The 19839-nt window shown below is 35.1% G+C and overlaps 1 protein-coding gene across 1 annotated transcript in view; it reads right to left on the reverse strand.

Annotated features, from left to right (window-relative positions):
* LOC309825762 (protein argonaute-3) overlaps positions 1 to 19839 on the reverse strand; it is a gene marked incomplete at its 3' end in the record, with an annotated part of 114138 nt that overhangs the window by 62657 nt on the left and 31642 nt on the right. Inside the window, exons 3-5 of the mRNA XM_082659446.1 lie at positions 13055 to 13175; positions 9136 to 9344; positions 8196 to 8332 (exon numbers count right to left, since the gene is read on the reverse strand). Of these exons, the coding sequence (XP_082515572.1) occupies positions 8196 to 8332; positions 9136 to 9344; positions 13055 to 13175 (467 nt within the window). The remainder of the gene's footprint in view (positions 1 to 8195; positions 8333 to 9135; positions 9345 to 13054; positions 13176 to 19839) is intronic.

Consider the following 19839-nt stretch of genomic DNA (forward strand, 5'->3'; position numbering starts at 1 on the left):
TCTAGCCTGCCCTTCCTGATAGCCTACCCTAAGGATTTCAGACTTGACTAGCTAGCCCCTACAACTGTGTAAGCCCAATCGCTCTCTCTCTCTATGTGTCTCCTACTGGTTCTGCTTCTCTGGTTGAACCTAATACACTAAGATTGTAGCTTTACTTCCAAAAACCATTTCCTTCAAAAACCTAGTAAACCTTCTGGTCTCTTCATTTCCAATCAGTTCCATGTACCAGTAACTATACCCAAAGTTTTTTTCTGGACATGGTTTTTAAACCTATTTTTTCAACTTAATCTTTGTAATATGTTCCTTCCTCTCCATCCCACATTAGACCATCACCATCTCTTACCTGAACTAGTGATTGAAAAAGCCTCCTAACTGGCTTCTCAGATTAGTTTTTTTCTCCTCTATCTATTCTCCACACTGCTGCCAGAGGTCTCTTTCTGGAAAACAAATATGATCATGTCACTATCCTTCTTGAAAACTTTTGAAGTCTTCCTACCTACAGGATAGAGGTAAATTTGTTTTCTATTTCATTATTTTCTGTTTTTAACTCTTATTTCCTTCTATTTTTCTTTGCATTTAATTATGTTATTTTTCTAACTTATTAAGATGAATGTATAGGTAATTGATGCTTTTCTTCTTTTCTAATAGGCATTTAAGGTTTTAAATTCTCTCTAAGCATTGCTTTAGCTAATCATACCAATTCTGATATGTACTATTTTCAATACTCTTCAGTTCAAAATATTTAAAATTTGTGATTTCTTCAACCAATGGGTTATTTAGAAATTATTTTTTAGTAATATCCAAAGCTGAACTTTAAGTTCCAGTAGGAAAATAGCAGCAATTTATTTCCAAAATTTCCCACTTTCCTCCTAGAACTCGATACAGAGCAACAAAGATAATGTAAAAAAGAGAGAAAAGAAAAGGAAAAAACATCCTACATCTTCAATGAACCTAGGAGACAATAAAAACCTGAAAATGCCAGATTGTAAGTAAATATGGCCCAAAGTACTTGGGACTAGTAGAACCTATGCAAGGGAGAAAGACATGAAAGATGAAAGAAAGCCTAGTGGGGCAAGAGTAAATTTTCACTCCAGAGAGAGAGGGTCCTACCCTAAGTGGGAAGTGCAATGTTTAGTTCTGAGATTGAATGGGGGAAATCTCAGAAGGAAGTAGAGAAAGGAGGTGTAGAAAGTGTCATGAGAGTGAGTAGAGGGTGAACTAGAAGTGACAGAGCTCAGATAGGATTACCCTTCTAAAACCAAGGCTTGCATTTTTCCTCTGTAATGTCAAACTTGGAGAAAAGTTAAAAGAAGAATACAATGAACTACCATGTACTCTTCACAAATTCTCTAATTGCTAATGTTTGAGCAGGCACTTTCAAAGGCAGGAGTTGGGCTTCCCTGGTGGCACAGTGGTTGAGAGTCCGCCTGCCGATGCAGGGGACACGGGTTCGTGCCCCGGTCCGGGAAGATCCCACATGCCGCGGAGTGGCTGGGCCGGTGAGCCATGGCCGCTGAGCCTGCGTGTCTGGAGCCTGTGCTCCACAATGGGAGAGGCCACAACAGTGAGAGGCCTACATACCGCCAAAAAAAAAAAAAAAAAGGCAGGAGCTGAATTCCCCTGGTAGCAGAAACTCCTTAAACATAAATTACTCAGAGGCAAAAGAGATGTGATTTATTTTGAAGAAAGAACCCATCAGAACAACAGAGGACAGAGGCCTTGAGCAGAGAAACCTGGAAAACCACCTTGCTCCTAATGTCCTGTCCCACCTCCCTCTCCCACTCCAGTCTCTTCTAATAGGTGGTTTGGGAAAACTCATCTCATTCAAATACGAATAACAAAAGTGATAAGTATCCATACAAAAATACCATTTAAAAAATGTAAAAAAGCAGCACAACATCCCTGACAAAGAAAACTCAACAGAAAATACCACCACGAAGTAGATAAAAAACTGTAACACTACTTTTTAACATGAATTCAAAACTTCTTAATGCAGCTATGAAGAAAGATCTCAGAGCAGAAATTTAAGAACTAAGGGGAAAGACAAACAGTTAAGAGAAGATGAAATAAGCACTGAGAACTCATGAAAGAAATGGAAGAAAAAGACTTTTTCAAATTCAAAAAATGAAGACTGAGCAAATGGTAAAAATTATATCACAAAAGGCACAGTAAGGACCAAGTAGGATGGAATTTTTTTTAAAAGAAAATAAAATGACAGATTAAAAAAAAAGATAAAAGAGTTGAACCTACATTTTCAAAGGGAATCCCATGTTTTAAATAAAACTGACCCAAAATGCTCAACACTGAGAAAAAAATCTAGTAAAATAATTGTAAAAAATATTTTCAGCAACCAGACAAAAAAAGCAGGTCCCTTCTAGGGAAAAGAAAATCTGCTGACATCATATTTCTCTATTGAACATTCACTGTGAGAAGACAGTGGGAAAATACCTTTAAGAAACTCAAGAAAGTGTCATTCAGATATACCATAATGGAAAAGAATATTAAAAAAAAAAGCATGTCTCTACGTGTAGAACTGAGTCACTTTGCTGTGCAGCAGAGACTGCCACAACATGGAAATCAGCTATACTTCAATAAGAAAAAATTGAATGAAAAAAAAGTGTGGTTCAATCATTTTATGTCTAGCCAAGCAGTCCTTCAGGAAAAAGGCTATAGACAAATGGTTTTCAATATGCAAAAACTCAGCTCTTACTCATATGAGCCCTTCCTGAAGTAACAACTTGAGGACAAACTGCAACCAAGAGATGACAGGAAAAATTTTAGCAAAAGGACTTGCAGTTAGCACCAACACATATAACTGTAGATTTAAGATGAAAACGAATGAATATACAGGTGACAGAATGGAATGTAACTGTTAACATGCTCAAAAAACACTGGAACAGTAATATATACAAATAAATGAATAACAGAAAAATCATAAAAAGTAGCATAAACTCACTGATTTCACTTTACAGTAATAGACAGGAATCAAAGTTGAAAGTCAAGTAGTATAAATTTAAGCAAAATCATAACAACAATAAAATAATGCTATATTGGCTAAAACTAGTTAAAAAAGGAGAGGGAGGAAAGAAGGGAAGGAAAAGAATAAAGCTAATATAAATGTTACTGATTAAGGAAAGCAAAAGATACTGTTTTAAAGAGAGGGAAAGATGATTATTATATGAAGGTAACCACTGATGAGAAAAAAAAAAAAATCCTTCCTAATAACAGAACTAGCATTTAAAAAGCACAGAAAACATACCACATGGATTATAATCCTTTTGTTAGACAATGTAGACTTTTGGCCCAAAAGTACAAAAAAAGTCACTTTATCATTGTAAAGGGTATAAATCAATGAAGAATACAGATAGGTGTACATATGCTCCCAATACTATAGCAGCAACATCATGAAAGTGGAAATATAAGAAGAAATAGAAACACAATAGGAAATTTAAATTTATTTCTCCCATCTGAGACAAGTAAACAAAAATAAATAAGGAAATAGATGATCTAAACAACATAATCAAAATTGAAGTGCTGATGAATATTCATTTAACTCTATCCTAAAAATTGATTATATCTTATTTTCAAATAGCTATTGAACTTTCATTCACAAAATCTGACCATATATTAGGTTACTAAAAAAAAAAAACCCTCAACAAATTCTAAAAATAGAAATACAAACCACATTTCCTGATTAACAGCAAAATGAAACTAGAAATTTATAACACAATCAGAAAATAAAAAGATCTTCAATCTGAAAATTTAAAAAGTCTCTCAAACAACATTTGGATAATATGGGAAATACAAATGAAATCTGTGGTGTTTTGAGAAAATGATATAATAAAAAACTAGGTATTAGAAGCTTTGGAACATAGCTAAAACAGTGATAAGAAGAAAAATAACTGTTCTTTTTGGTTTTTGTTTGTTTTTATTTTTGGCCATGCCACACGGCCTGCAGGATCTTAGTTTCCCAACCAGGGGTCGAACCCACACCCTCAGCAGTGAAAGTGCGGAGTCCCAACCATTGGACCACCAAAGAATTCCCGAAATAATTTTTTTAAATACTTTTTTTAATAAGAAGAAATGAAATTAAATGTTACTAATATAGTTCAAAAAGGAAGGAAAAACAACTAAATTAACTGAAGAAAAGTGGAAGAAAAAATTTATAAAGCTAAAAAGAGAAATTAAGGAGTCAGAAAACAGAAAGCCAGAGAACTAAGAAAAAAATTCAAAAGCTCTTTGGTGGGGGGAGGTGGGGAGAACCCGTTGATTAAACTACTACCTCTCCTAATTAAGAGTAAAAAGAACAAAGCACAAATATAAAAAAGAAACTATGGGGATAAACCACAGAAGTAGACAAAACTGAAAAAAAAAAAAAAAGGAACTACTTAGTAAAGATACATTAGATATAGATAAAATATATATTTCTAAACAGACTGATTTTTCACAAAATAAATGAAAGATTTAAAAGAGCTACCCACCAAACAAAACAAAACACACCAGGCCACAAGATTTTACAGGGGAATTCTACCAAATCTTAAAAGAGCTGATAATTTCAATACTATTTAAAAACTGTTGTACATTTTAGAAAATGGGAAACTTCTAAATTCTTTATGAACTAAAATATTAATACCAAAACTTGAAAAAGACTGCATAAAAAAAGAGAAGATTGCAGATCAGATCAATCTTACTTTTTGCAATTTGATTAAAAAGGTAAAGCATTAAAAAACAGATTCCAGCATCACATTAAAATAATCCAAAACCACATGTTTAGTTCAGTATTTGTTAAAAAAGAAGAGAAATATCATATCATCAGCTCCATAGCCACTAAAAGACATCTGACAAAATTCAACATCCATTCTTGATTAAAAGTACTCAATAAAATAGGAACCAACAGATGCTCCTAAACATATACATACATATATGTATTTAATGCAGAAACACTGGAAGCATTCCTTCTAAAGTAAGGAATAAAAAGAGGATGCCCACTATTCTCTAATGGTTAACACTGTCCTATCTAATTAGTCAATATAATCTGATAAAAAATATTAGAGGTATAAAAATCCAAAGGAAGACGTAAACCTATCACTATCATAGATGAAATGATTATAACCTAGAAACTGCAAGGAAATCACTTGAAAAGTTAATGGAATTCAATAAGGCAGAGAGAAAAAAGTTAGTATACAGAAATTAAATGCCTTCATGTATATAAACAATAACCAGTTAGAATCTATAAACCCATTTAATAGGGAAAAAAGAGAGAGAGCACATATCCAGGAATGATAATAAGAAGTGTGCAAATTTTATGTGAGGAAAACTTTAAAACACTCCTGAAGTAAACAAAGGCAATCCTGAACAAATGGAAAGGCATAGTGTTTTCTTGGATAGAAAGACTCACTATCTTAAGACTCAGTAACTTAACTTAAAAATATAATGAGGTCACAGTAAAAGTAACAGTCCATCCTCCCATAACCACTAGTTCTGACAAGGTATTTCTAAAGCTTATATAGTGAGATAAGTAAGAATGGCCTAGAAATCCTGAAGAGAAAAATGAGACTAGCCCTAGAAGATATTAAAATTATAAAAGAAAGGACTGACTGAAACACACAGCCCCACCAAAAGACAACTTTCTACATGACAAAAAGCAAAAACAAGACCACACCAAAGATCAAAAGACAAATAACAACATAGGGATAATATTTGCAATTCATATCACAAAGGGCTAATCTCCTTGATTTCAGAAAGCTCTCTCAGTAAATAAGACCAAAAATCCAATAGAAAAAAAGGAGCAAAGGACATAAAGAATTAATAAAAAAGAAATAAGGTGGCCCTTACATATGTGAAAAGATGGTCAAATGCAAAATAATAGTACATAAGGAAACTATTTCTTGTAAATCTGATTGACAAAAATCTAGAGTTTGACACCTCTAGTGGCAAAGGTATAGGGAAACAGGTAGTCTCATTTACTGATGCAAAATATTTACAATCTCAGTGGAGGGCAATCTGGCAGTAACAATCAAAATTACAAATATATCTGCTTTTGACCCATCAATCTCACCTCCTGGAATCTATCTTAAAAATAAAAATATATGAATGGGGCTTCCCTGGTGGCGCAGTGGTTGAGAGTCTGCCTGTCAATGCAGGGGACACGGGTTCGTGCCCCGGTCCGGGAAGATCCCACATGCTGTGGAGCGGCTGGGCCCGTGAGCCACAACTACTGAGCCTGCGCGTCTGGAGCTTGTGCTCCGCAACGTGAGAGGCCCGCGGCAGTGAGAGGCCCGCGCACCGCGATGAAGAGTGGCCCCCGCTCGCCGCAACTAGAGAAAGCCCACCCACAGAAAAGAAGACCCAGCACAGCCAAAAATAAATAAATAAATGAATTAAAAAATATATATATATGAATGATGTTCTGAAATGGAAAATAATTAAAAACAGCCCTAGTCTTCCCTGGTGGCACAGTGGTTGCGAGTCCGCCTGCTGATGCAGGGGACACGGGTTCATGCCCCGTTCCGGGAAGATCTCACATGCCGCGGAGTGGCTGGGCCCGTGAGCCGTGGCCACTAAGCCTGCGCGTCCGGAGCCTGTGCTCCGCAACAGGAGAGGCCACAACAGTGAGAGGCCCGCGTACTGCAAAAAAAAAACAACAGCCCTAGTATACACCTAAAGATGACTTTAAAAATACATCATCTCGACGTATCCCCACAATGGTAGATGCAGCTGAAAATAATGACAAAACTATGTACTGATCTGGAAAGACCCAGGGATCCTTGGAGGAATGGCTGATTCCAGGTATAGAGGAGGAAATACAGGATGAATCTGGAAAATTCTGCTGTGCCAGAAAGCAAGAAAGCTATCAAAGACTATGAATTATCAACAGGACAATGTGATTTTCCACATAAGAATTCCACCTAATGTAAAAGGAATAACAATTAGAAAAAATACCAGTTTTTCTAGTGAAAAAATGACTAGTGAAATAAATGACTCAGGTAACAATGATCAACGAATGGAATATCAGTGACTGAAAGACTGACTGGGAAATTTACAATGGAGAGATCAGGCCTACTGGTCTCTGAACATACTGATCAATCTTAGTACCACTAAAGTTGGGGCCACTATATACTATATGCCTCCTAATATGATACAATACAGAGCATTTATGAATCAGAATTGAATCAAGCTTACAGGGCCAATTTTCATTTTCAGGAAATATAGGGGATAGAGGAAGAAGACAATGACACCACAAGAAAACAAAAGACAAATCCAGATTTTTGGATATTCAACAGGAAAAGTGAAAGTTTCTACAACAAGTCAATGACATAAAAAAGGAAAAAACAAAACGAAACTAGAGGGAAGGAAATGGGACTACTACATTTTTAAAAGGCATAATAGCCAAATGCGATGTGTGGATCTTGTTTAAATCCTGATTAGAACCAATCAACTATCCCTGAGACTATCAGGGAAATCTGATTATGGACAGAGATTAGAAACTACAAATAAATGATTAAATTTTTTACATATGATAGTGGCATTGTGACTGTGTAAGAAAACATCCATATTTTTAGAGGTGCACACTGTAGTAGGGAAAAAATAACATGCTGTATGGGATTTGATTTAAAATTACTACAGTAGAGGAAGAAATGTACACAGTTTAAGCAAAGGCAGAAAAATCCTGACAATCTGGATATTGGCTACATAGGCAGCAGTTTATCATACTATTCTCTCTACTTTTATATATACTCGAAAATATTCTTAAAAAAAAAAAAACACCTAAAAATGAGAATGCAATTAGCACCACATTAAACATCAGTAGTAGGCACAATCTAAGGGTCACCAAGACCAACAGACTTCTCTTCCTTTAAAATATGTATTTCATAATGAAATACTGACTTATATAATTGTTAAGGACAAAAATGAATTATAATTGCTCAGATGATCATGTCAAGGCTTTTACATTTGCTTCCATTTGCTTACTTCATGTTTAGTAGCATTCCAGGACAAGTTCTATATAAAGGATTTCTAAATGAAATACAATAAAAAATAAAGGTTTTTCCAGTTTGTCTTAATATATCTCCAAATATTAATTCAAGACACCAGTACATATAATTACATATAAAATGTACTTATATACAGACACACACACACAGGCCATATAGAAATCAACTACCCAGCACAGAACATGGTTTTAATTCCCTTACCATCAATATTAAGCATCATTTTCCACATGGCAGGCCGAACAGACTGATGGAATCCAAACCAAACTTCCCTGCCCCCTCCCAGAGGGTGGTCATATCCTTCTGGAGCTGAGAAAAAGGAACGCCCCACAGGCGTATATCTACAAAAATTAAAATGGCATGTTCAATCTTTTCCTTCCCATTGAGTATTTAAATCTGCAGAACAGGTGAGTCTAGAGGATATAATCTTAACTTATAATAATGCCTCTCATTATGAATATATGAAACTAAACATTTTCCAAATTTGTGAAATCAAAAAGCAACCACTCAAAATGAAAAAACACCATCCCTCACTGAAATTCTCTATATTTAAAACTAATATTTGAATAAGATTAAATTTTATTTAAAATAGTTTTAAAAAATAGTTCTAACCTTAGAAAATGCTAAAGAATAAATAATTATTGATCAAAAAGCTACTTCTATAAATGTTGTTTGTAGGACATAATATTTTTCTTTAAAAAGACACACTGATCCTATACATATACAAATAGATATATATATACACATGTGAGATGCTACTGTGATTAAAAAAGTAACAATTTCAACACACTTTGATACTATTATACAAACAATGAAATTACCTTTAAAACACGGTGATTTAACTAAAATACTAAAACTGATAATGTATCAGTTAGTTAAGATTTATAGCTCCTAAGAAAAAGGGTTAGACATTTTTTTCTGAAAAAAATAGCTACGCTAATGATGTGCATTTACTTTCACAAGTCAGAGAATTTTATGTAACTTACTTCTCTCAATGAATTTGTATGCATGCTATTCTTCAACTACGATAATCAAAATATACAACATCTGAAGGTTAACCAAAGGAAGACTGCACAACCTACTTTTGGGAAGAAAGCTTTCACACTTAAAACCTAAAGAGGAAAAAAAAGCCAGAAGCACCCACTTCATGGAGGGCAGATGTCGTAGCACCACATCAACGGCATGGACAGGATTAGTGCTGATTGGCTTGTCTAATTCCAGTGGCTCTGGCAAGGTCCGTCCTGTCAGTACTTCATGTAGTAGGTGCCAACTCACCCGAGAGACAAATTTGATTGACACCTTGAAAGGTCGATCTTTTCCACCTTCCCCAGGTAAAGTAACATCTAAATCTACCTGTTGATGGGAGAAGAGTCAACTGGTAAAAGTTTTAAAAGATAAATACAATAATTTTTAACTGATACAAATATTTAAGAGAAAACAAGGCAAATATAAAAAAAAAAAAATCTCAATGTGAAATCGATAGACTAAAATGTAAATAAGTTATTTATGCCAGCATTCTTTGTCATTGCAAAATATGGAAATTACCTAAATGACCATTTAGGCAGATATTAAAAAAAAAGGTAACGGAACTGCTATGGAATAATTTCCAAGCTACACTGTTATGTGAAAAAAAGCAAGTACAAGAGATTACAAATAGTATGCCATATTTTATGTGAGAAAGGGGGAAATGGAAAAATATTCATATATCTGCTTATTTTTGTAAAAAGAAACACAGAAAGCATGAATCAGAAACAACAAAAAAAAGGGGTTACTTTCAAAGGATATGAAAGAACAGATTGGAAGGAATAAAGGAAGGATTAACAATTCTGAGTATATTTTTCAGCTTAGTTTTGACTTTTGGAAGCATGTTAAATTAAGTTCTATAACATTAAAAAAATAAAAATAAGATCAACAAGGATGGAGAGAAAAAACTAAAACTGAATAAATACAAAATCAAATGAAACCAAATGCATTTCAAACAAATAACATAGCCAGATTGAAAGAATATTAAAAAAAAAAAAAGAAAGAAAGAAAAGAAAACACTAATTCAGGTAACTCCTGAACATAATATATTTTGACTATACTCTTGGTTAGGGGTGTGGAGGAGGGGTGGGTGGGAAAGAACTGCATACAAAATAAAACCTTAAACTCTTACTACTATGTTTGTTTTCTGTAGTGATATAGTGTAGTAATTCAGAAACTATTTTATATGTACTGTAGGACTGAACAAATAAGTGAAAGTGGTAATATTTTGGAGAGTCAGGGGTTTAAAGGAGAAGCAAGACACAAATATGCAATGTAGGGAGTAAAGGAAGAATCCTTTTGGGATAGACTAGAACTGGAAGAATCAGTTTGAATTCATGATTTCCAATAAACATACTGTACAATATTGCATACAATAAGTGGTACTTGCAGGATACATATGTTAGGTTTATTATATGAATGTAATATTTATTATCTGTTTTATCTATTTACTTATTTATGTATTTATATTTTCTATCTCTGTTCATTGAAAGGGCTTATAAACACATATACCCCAGCAGCAATGAGCACATCCAGTACCCAGATTTTGGTTTCTAAATTGTATTCCCTAACTAAAAGAAACCAGTGTACCTTTGAGATATGGCTGGTTGCAGGACTACAGCAGGGAAAACACAAGATGAACCTGGAACATCTTGTGCCCAAAAGTAAGGAAATACTCAAAAAAAAAAAAAAAGATGTGTCATGACAAAAGCACACAGGAACCAACTTAAAGGGGCTGCCACAGGCAAAATCTGGGACAATTTGGGCAAATAAATAAGGATAAAGAACTAGAAGAGATGAAAATGTGCTCCCTTACAGTAGAATAACAATGATTAATGTAGAAGGAATGACAGAATTAGAAAATCACCATTACTACATAATAATAAACCTTCCAAGCAAGAATCATCAGCTACTAAAAAAGTCTAAAGAGAAATGGGATTCTTAAAAGTATCTCCCTTACAAAAATTAAAAACTTTGGTGCATCAAAGGACACAATCAACATAGTGAAAAGGCAACCTATGGAATGTGAGAAAATATTCCAAAACATATATCCCATGAGAATACATAAAGAATTCCTAAAACTCATCAACAACAACAAAATCAAATAACCCAATTAAAAAATGGGCAAAGAAGCTGAATACATATTTCTCCAAAGAAGATACACAAAAGGCCCATAAGCATATGAAAAGATGCTCAACATTATTAGTCATTAGGTAAATAAAAATCAAACCCACAAAGAGATATTACCTCACACCCAACAGGATGACAACTATCGAAAATTCAGAAAACAACAAATGTTGGCAAGGGTGTGAAGTATTTGGAACCCTTGTCCACTGTTTGTAGAAACATAAAATGGTATAGTCACTATGGAAAACAGTATGGTGGTGTCCCAAAACACTAAAAATACAATTATCATTTATATGATCCAGCAACTCCACTTCTAGGTATATACACAAGAGAACTGAAAGCAGGCATTAGAAGAGAGATTTATACACCCATGTTGCATTATTGCATTATTTTCAATAGCCAAAAGGTGTTCATCAGTGGATGAATGGATAAACAAAATGCGGTATATACATTCAATGGAATATTATTCAACCTTAAAAAGGAAAGAAATTGTGACACACGTGACAACATGAATGAACCTTGAGGACATTATGCTAAGTAAAATAATCCAGTCACAAAAGGACAAATACTGTATGGTTCCACTTATACGAGGTCCCTAGAGTAAATCTATGTTCAAATGGGAAAGCAACCCGAGTGTCCATCAACAGATGAACGGATAAGTAAAATGTAGTATACACATACCATGGAATACTATTCAGCCTTAAAAAGGGAGGAAATTCTGACACATGTCACAACATGGATTAACCTTGAGGATACTATGCTAAGTGAAATAAGCCAATCACAAAAGACAAAACACTATGATTCCACTCATATGAGGTACTAAGAGAGGTCAAATTCATAAAGACAGAAAGTAGAATGGTGGTTGCCAGGGCCTGAGGGGAGGGAAGATGGGGAGTTAAGTGTCTAATGTGTACAGAGTTACAGCTTTACAAGATGGAGATGGATGATGGTGATGGTTGTAAATGTACTTTGACACTGAACCATACCTTAAAAATGGCTCAAATGATAAACTTTATGTTATGTGTATTTTACCACAATTAAAAAAAATACGATCTCCCCACAAAAGAAAGAAGAATAACTTGAAAGGAGAAACTTGGCAGATACCAACTTAACCAAGTGATCGAAGTTAACATCACCGTTAATGGAACAAATACATATTATGTGCCTCCTGATACGATGCACTATTAAGGAAAGAACACTTACGTAATATTCCTGCCAAAAAAGCTTACTCAGAATCTAACCAAGAGGAAGCACCAGAAAAACACAGAGGGACATCCTACAAAATAACCTGCCTGTAATCTTCAACCATGTTAATGTCATAAAAGAAAAAAAAAAAAAAGGCTGGGAAATTGTTCCAGAATAAAGAAGACTAAAAAGACGTAACATCTAAATACGTTCAGGAACCTGGATTGGATTCTGTACTAAAGGGAAAAAAAAATGCTGAAGGACATCATTGGAATAAATGGCAAAAATGGAATAGGGGCAGATTAGACAAAAATATATCAATGTAAAATTTAGGGAAGTTGGTAACTGTACTATGGTTTTTATCCTTGCTCTTAGGAAAAACACATTAAAGGGCATAATGTATAAAACCTACTCTTGAATGGTCCAGGAAAAAATAAGTATGTATATGTATCTCTATATATAGCTGTCTCTATAGATACAAAGAAAGTAAAAGAGAAAGGAAAGAGAATGATAAAACAAATGTGGCAAACTTTTAAGAACACTGATGAATCTGGGTATACATGAGTTCTCTGCATGATTCTTACAACTCTTCTTTGAGTTTGAAATTATTTCAAAATAAAAAGTTAAAATAGATAAATGATACATATATAGACTACAATAAAATGGCAATAAGTGCATTTAAAAGACATTGCAAAAGTATAGCTTTCTGATAAAGGAATGCCTCTTACCCCTGTAGTTGCCACAGGAAGTGGATTGGCTGTGTAAAGGCTTCTTTTTCCATCATAAACTGGTCTACGGTCCCCAAATATAGTTACTTTAAAATGCTGAACCATTGAGTCAACCACCTCCCTAAAAAAGGGAAAAAATGCATTCATATAATCCTCTGCATGATGAAATACAAAAACCTTACCTAAAGTAATTTCTTACACTATTTAAAGCTTTAAATAATCTTTACCATACATGGTAAAGATTTTGCTTTCAGGACCATGGCTTAGGATACCAGAAAGATTGATTTCTGGAAGGGATGATATGAATTTCACAAAAGACAGAGAAGAATGAATCCAGTGAATTACTTAATCATTTTGGGACACAGTTGACCTGCAAAATATTATCCTTATAAACTGATCCAAAATCCCTTTCACCATCTCTAAGCACTACCTGACACATTCACCTCTCTTTATCAAAGAATATGATGCTCTTTCCTTTGTGCTCAAATAGCACCTAGTACATATATCTATTAGAACACTTTCTTCACTGTATTATAATTATTATTATATACTTCACTTCTACTAGACTGTGAGATTTTAAGAGCAATAAACACACCTGTATCCTGTACCCGCCCCATTCCTCTACCCACCCATTCTTCCAATGGTATCTAGCCAGTAAGGATATTTTGAAACCTCCATTTTTTTACCCAGCAAACATTTTTATCCTATATACTTACATGGAATGATATTAAAGCTTTTTTAGACATTTAAAAAAATTTGCAGACTACAGAGAGAATAATACCAAATATCCACAAATCAATATTTATTTTTACGTACACATAATTTGTAAAAGCAGTGGAAAGATATCTAGAAGGGTATGTACCAAACAGATACAGTGGTTAGTTACCTCTGGAGAAAGAAGTGAAGAGAAGAATGATTTTTTATTTTGTTTACACAATCTAAATATATTACAATGACAGTACACTCACATAGTACTGGTATAATTTACAATACATTTAAAAGAATGGGAAAAATATTCAATTCTAGCCAGTGAAGCAGAAGAGAAAGGAGAGAAAAAAGCATTTTCTGGAACAAAATAATTAAGCTGATTTGATACCCAGAGGAATTTTCCAAATGCTCAAAATTTCTATTTCCCCGCCTTTCAATTTTATTTTGCAAGTATTTCTTGCACCAGTCTTCTACTTTCCATTCCCAATTACCATCATCCTAAATTAAAACCTCATGTTCTAGTACCTGAATTATTTTAAGTTTCTTGTTTTTTATGCCTTTAATTTTTTCTTCTCCGGCCCAACTTATATCCCACTGCCAAATGAGTCTCCAAACCCCACTTTTATTCTCCAGGTACAAAAGCTTAAGTTAATCGTGCTCCTCAGTTCATGCCACATTATCATCATTCATCTATATAAGACTCCTCTTCTAACTAATTGATTTCTTTCCTTCCATATTCATTTCTTATTCCCATTCTTCCTAATAAGTTATTTTTTCTAATGTGTTTGATAAACATTCTTCTGTTTGCATATATTCCTAACTTTAACCTCTGCACTAGGTTTTTAAAATCTGTTCACGTTGCTGTGGGACACTTAGTTCCTTGTGATGCAAAGTACTCCACATGCTGTCTACTTACTCTCCCAGCAATACAGACTCAGAGAACAGTCAGCCACCAAAACAATGCTACAATGCAATATCCCCTTCTATGTCCCCTTATGAACTTGTGTGAGAATTAATCTCCGGCTATATATACCCAGGAACAAAACTGTTAGGTCCAAGTGAATTTTATCAACTAAATGATGAAGAACTGCCAAACTGCTCTGCAGAATGGCTGCACTGAACAATCCTCCTGGAGGTTCCTATTTCCCTACATCCCAGACAAGATTTGGCATTATCCAGCTTTGCTTTCTAATTTTTGCTAGCCCAGTAAATTATTTGCCAGCCCAATAAAAGCTTGTTTTATTTAGATTTCTCTTATTACTAATGAATTTGAGCATCCCTTCATTATTTGTGTTTCTTCTTTTGTGAATTCCCTGTTTGTTTCCTTTGTTCATTGTCTATTGGGGTCCCAGTTTTCTTGTTGAATTGAAGGAGTTTCTTTGATATTCTAATGTTAATTCATTTAACAGGTTTAGTTGTTGCAAATATCTTCCCCCAAATGTTACCTACCTGTTAACAATGTCCATGTATTTACTGAACTCTTTAATGCTGTATCATCAAATTAATCATTTTTTAACCTTATGGTTTCACACTTTTAAGGTTTTAAGAAATAATTTGCAAATATTAACTCACAAAGATGTACTATGTTTCATTAACTCTATAATTTTATCTATATTATGTTGGTCACTAATCCATTTGAGGTTCTTCTTTATAAACAGTATTATGTAAGAAATCAATTTTATTTTTCTCCCTACCAGTCTTCCCACACCATCTACTAAACAATCTATATTTAACTGATCAATTTATAATGCCAGTTTATCTTATTAAGTTCTGATCTGAGTTCTCTATGCTGTCCCAGTGGTCTCCTTGTCTGTTCTTGGACCAGTATCATATGTTTTCATGCTAACTGGAGTGTTTTATTATGTTGTAATGCGGGGTAGGGCAAGTTCCTTTTCTTTCTCTAAGATATCAATAACTTGGAAATTCATGGAAACATTTATTCAAAATAAATTTCGAGTCCTCCCCCACTGCCCCAAACTATCAATACAATAAGGAAAAGAAACATACCTAGTGCCCTACATATAGTAAACAATCAAAAAATATCTGTTGGGACTTCGCTGGTGGCGCAGTGTTTAAGAATCCGCCTGCCAATGCAGGGGATACGGGTTCGAGCCCTGGTCTGGGAGGATCCCACATGCTGTGGAGCAGCTAAGCCCGGGCGCCACAACTACTGAGTCCATGAGCCACAACTACTGAGGCCCGCGCGCCTACAGCCCCATGCTCCGCAACAAAGAGAGGCCACCGCAGTGAGAAGCTGTGCACCACAACGAGGAGTGGCCCACCCCCCCACCCCCACCCCCGTCACAGCTGGAGAAAACCCGTACACAGCAACAAAGACCCAACCCAGCCAAAAATAGATAAATAAATTTATTTTTTTAAAAATCTGTTGGTTAAGAAACCCTCAAATAATACAAACTCGAGAGACAGGGCTAGTATGCTAAAAACAAATTAGTGTATTAAAAGCTACTGACAAACTACCACAATAAACAAAATAAAAGAAGATGAAACATAATATGGGTAACTGTAAAGTCTAAACACTTATGTTTGAAAAGTTCAACTGCAATAAGAACAAATTAGAGGATCTAAACTTACCCACTGCTCTCCTGCAAAGGGGATTTAGGTGACTATAAATCCAAAATCAACTAATACTGTGATGTAGTTTCTTCAGAATTAAAGAACTCAGGTTGCATATATTCAAATACCCAGTATAAGGCAGGTAACCATCCCATCAAATATTACACAGGTCATTTCAAACTGGAGTACTCTGTTCAATTTGGAAAAAACTTAAGACCCTAACAAATGAAATATAATCATAAAAAGGTAATCCTGATAGAAACTCACATAATATGAGCAAAAATAAATCAAATTAAGGACTCTTAGTCTAGAACAGGAAAGAGTCAAAGGAAATTAGAGAAGTCTTCAGCTATTCTGACAGACTGTCATGTGAAAAACTGCATATCTTCCTTGTATGGGAGGACAGAATTAGGACAAATAGTTGGAAAATATTAAGAAGCTAGATTTTGGAACAAAAATTTCCAACATTTGCTAACCACCAGAGTTATTCACGAGTGGATTACACTATCTCATAAAGTACCTGAGTTCATCCTTGCTAGAACTGTTCAAAAAGCACTTACGTCAGAGAAGATACCGACTAGAAGATTGAAATGAATAATGTCTACAATCCCCTCTAACAGCAAAATTTAATTAAGAGAATATCAAATAATGAAACTGCAGATCATAGCATCAGATACAGAAACTCCTTTATAAATAATTACACTAAATATTGATTTGAACTTAAGGCTTCTGAGCCTTTACAGAATGGTATTAGAATTCTATGTACATTGGGCAATTTTAACTTTAATCTCTTACTAATATGATATAATTAAATGATATATTTAGACTTTTAATGGAACTTTATTATGCAAATTAACAAAATGACAAATGCAGGAACTGCAACTTGTCTTTTTTTTTTGCGGTACGTGGGCCTCTCACTGCTGTGGCCTCTCCCGTTGCGGAGCACAGGCTCCGGGTGCGCAGGCTCAGCGGCCATGGCCCACAGGCCCAGCCGCTCCGCGGCATGTGGGATCCTCCCGGACCGGGGCATGAACCCGCGTCCCCTGCATCGGCAGGCGGACTCTCAACCACTGCACCACCAGGGAAGCCCAACTTGTCATTTTTTATCTCAAATGATACTATAGCAAAGCGTAGTTTATTAGAATATTCATCAGGCAGGCATGTGAAACTAGAGGAAAAACTCTCTAAAACAGTAATTTATCTAGTCATCTAGTCAGCTGTAGCAGCAAAGGTACTCACTATATTATGAAGAAAGTTTGAACTGAGAAATGGCCAACTTGAGGAGCCTTTAAAATATGTGGTAACATATGTACTGGAGAAAAAATAAGTAGACATGAGTTTTTAGTCCCACTCTGCCACTAAATTGTTGGGAAATTTACTTGGCTTCTCTGAATTTAGTTCCTTTATCAATAAAAATGAGATAATAGTCTCAGGGCTGTTATAGAGACCATGTGGGATATTAGTGAAAGTACCTTAGGGGAAAATGGTAAATATGTATCATACTATTTTTATATAAAAATTTAAGCACAATTATCTCAAAATTGTACTTCAAGAATGATACTGAGGTACGGAAGTCTTCCTAACAACAAACATACATTACAATGCAGTAGCATCAAATATAGTAAATAATACAAACAATGAATTCTGCTAATTAACAGAAACTGTGAACTGAATTTTCCCTACATTGTAGTTTGTGGAGCACTAGTCTTTTATTATAACAATGAACAATGAGGGGAGGAATCTTTTGTTCAAATGTAGAAATTTCAGGATAACATTTTAAGTGTGTACTGTTAAGCCAGCTTCTTAGCTTACAATAAAAAGTAAAGCTACCAAAACCAAAATACATAAAATATTTTAACTTCTAAAGCAGTATGCAGGAAAGAAATTTGGGAAAGAAAATCTGAGTAACTGGTGTAAGAACTTCTAACCAATCTTTAGTGGCTTCCTTTTTTTTTTTTTTTTTTTTTGCTGTACACGGGCCTCTCACTGTTGCGGCCTGTCCCGCTGCGGAGCACAGGCTCCGGACGCGCAGGCTCAGCGGCCATGGCTCACGGGCCCAGCCGCTCCGTGGCATGTGGGATCCTCCCGGACCGGGGCACGAACCCGTGTCCCCTGCATCAGCAGGTGGACTCTCAACCACTGCGCCACCAGGGAAGCCCAGTGGCTTCCTTTTACTAATAACCTTAGTCTGAAGAGGGAAGAATTCTTGCAGACAATAATATGATGCATTTTTGTAGAACCTCAGGACAGAATTTTAAAATCCTGAAGAATATCTGGCAATCACTACAAAAATGGAACCTCCCTGAGTACATTAGGTCTTACACAGGGCTACAGCCTACCTTCCCACTCTTACCTCAACCACCACTTCCTATATTCTGGTACCAAGTCTTTTGACTCCATCATGCTCTGGTGCACAGACTGTAAAGTAAAATTTAATATTGTTTTCAGTAAGTTCCACTTTACCACCTGACTCATACAGCAGAAAAATGGTAGGAGAGGGAAACTTTAACGTAAAAAGGAGAGGAAATTATTTTCCTGTTAATTGTTACTATAAACTCACAGAGACCCATCTTCATCTTGTTTTTAGGTACCTCTTAATTCTCTGCTCCCAAAAGGTAGAATGGGAAATATTATTTTAGTCTTTAGGAGAAAACGTAAAATAGTATTTTCCTCTAAAAGTGACTATTCACCTTAGTTTAGTATTCCCAGCTACAATAAATTAACCTGCCACTATAATACAGACAGAACAAAGGAAGGTTGCTAAGGTATAACAAGACACTAAAATCACCCAGAAGTTTATAAAACACAGCGAAAACAGCTGACAGCCTCTCCTAGTATCCTTCTAACCTCTAATTTATCTTCATAACTCTGTACCAAGTAGCAGAGAAGGTAGCCATACCTTTGCATCAAGTTAAAGTTTAAAGATGCAGAGTAGAGGAGAAAGGAGTTATACTGTAGATCAACTTTTTAATACCTTATAAAATTTGTAGTACATCAGAGCATTTTACCATAAACTATCTTCACTGCTAATTCATATGGGTGTGAATTCTTTCATAATCTTATATAACCACACTAGCTAATCTAGTAACCATTTCTAGTATTCACAAACAATTGATAGATTACTTTAGACTGAGCAACAGATTTTTAACTCAATGTGGCTTAAACTAACAATTCTCCTCTAGAACACTTCTCCCTCAGGCCACCATTGACTTCTTAATAGACATAGCCTCTTTTCAGTCTCTAAGTTCCTCGCTTCTTTTAGCATTTGCCACTGTGATCAATCCTTGAAAATCTCAATCCGTCCTTTACTTTCTCTGAAACAGCTTCTACTTTGTCCTGGTTCTCCTACCTTTGCAATCTCTAAGTGTCTTCACTGGCAACCTGAAACAACAGTATCCCCAGAGATCTATTCTCAGTTTTCTTATCTTGACGCTACACATTCTCCCTAGCTTTTAACTATCACCTATATGCTGACACATCTCAAATCTCAATCTTGACTTATT

This window comes from Grampus griseus (assembly GCF_964374135.1).
Source record: "Grampus griseus genome assembly, chromosome: 1".
NCBI classification, from domain to species: Eukaryota; Metazoa; Chordata; class Mammalia; order Artiodactyla; family Delphinidae; genus Grampus; species Grampus griseus.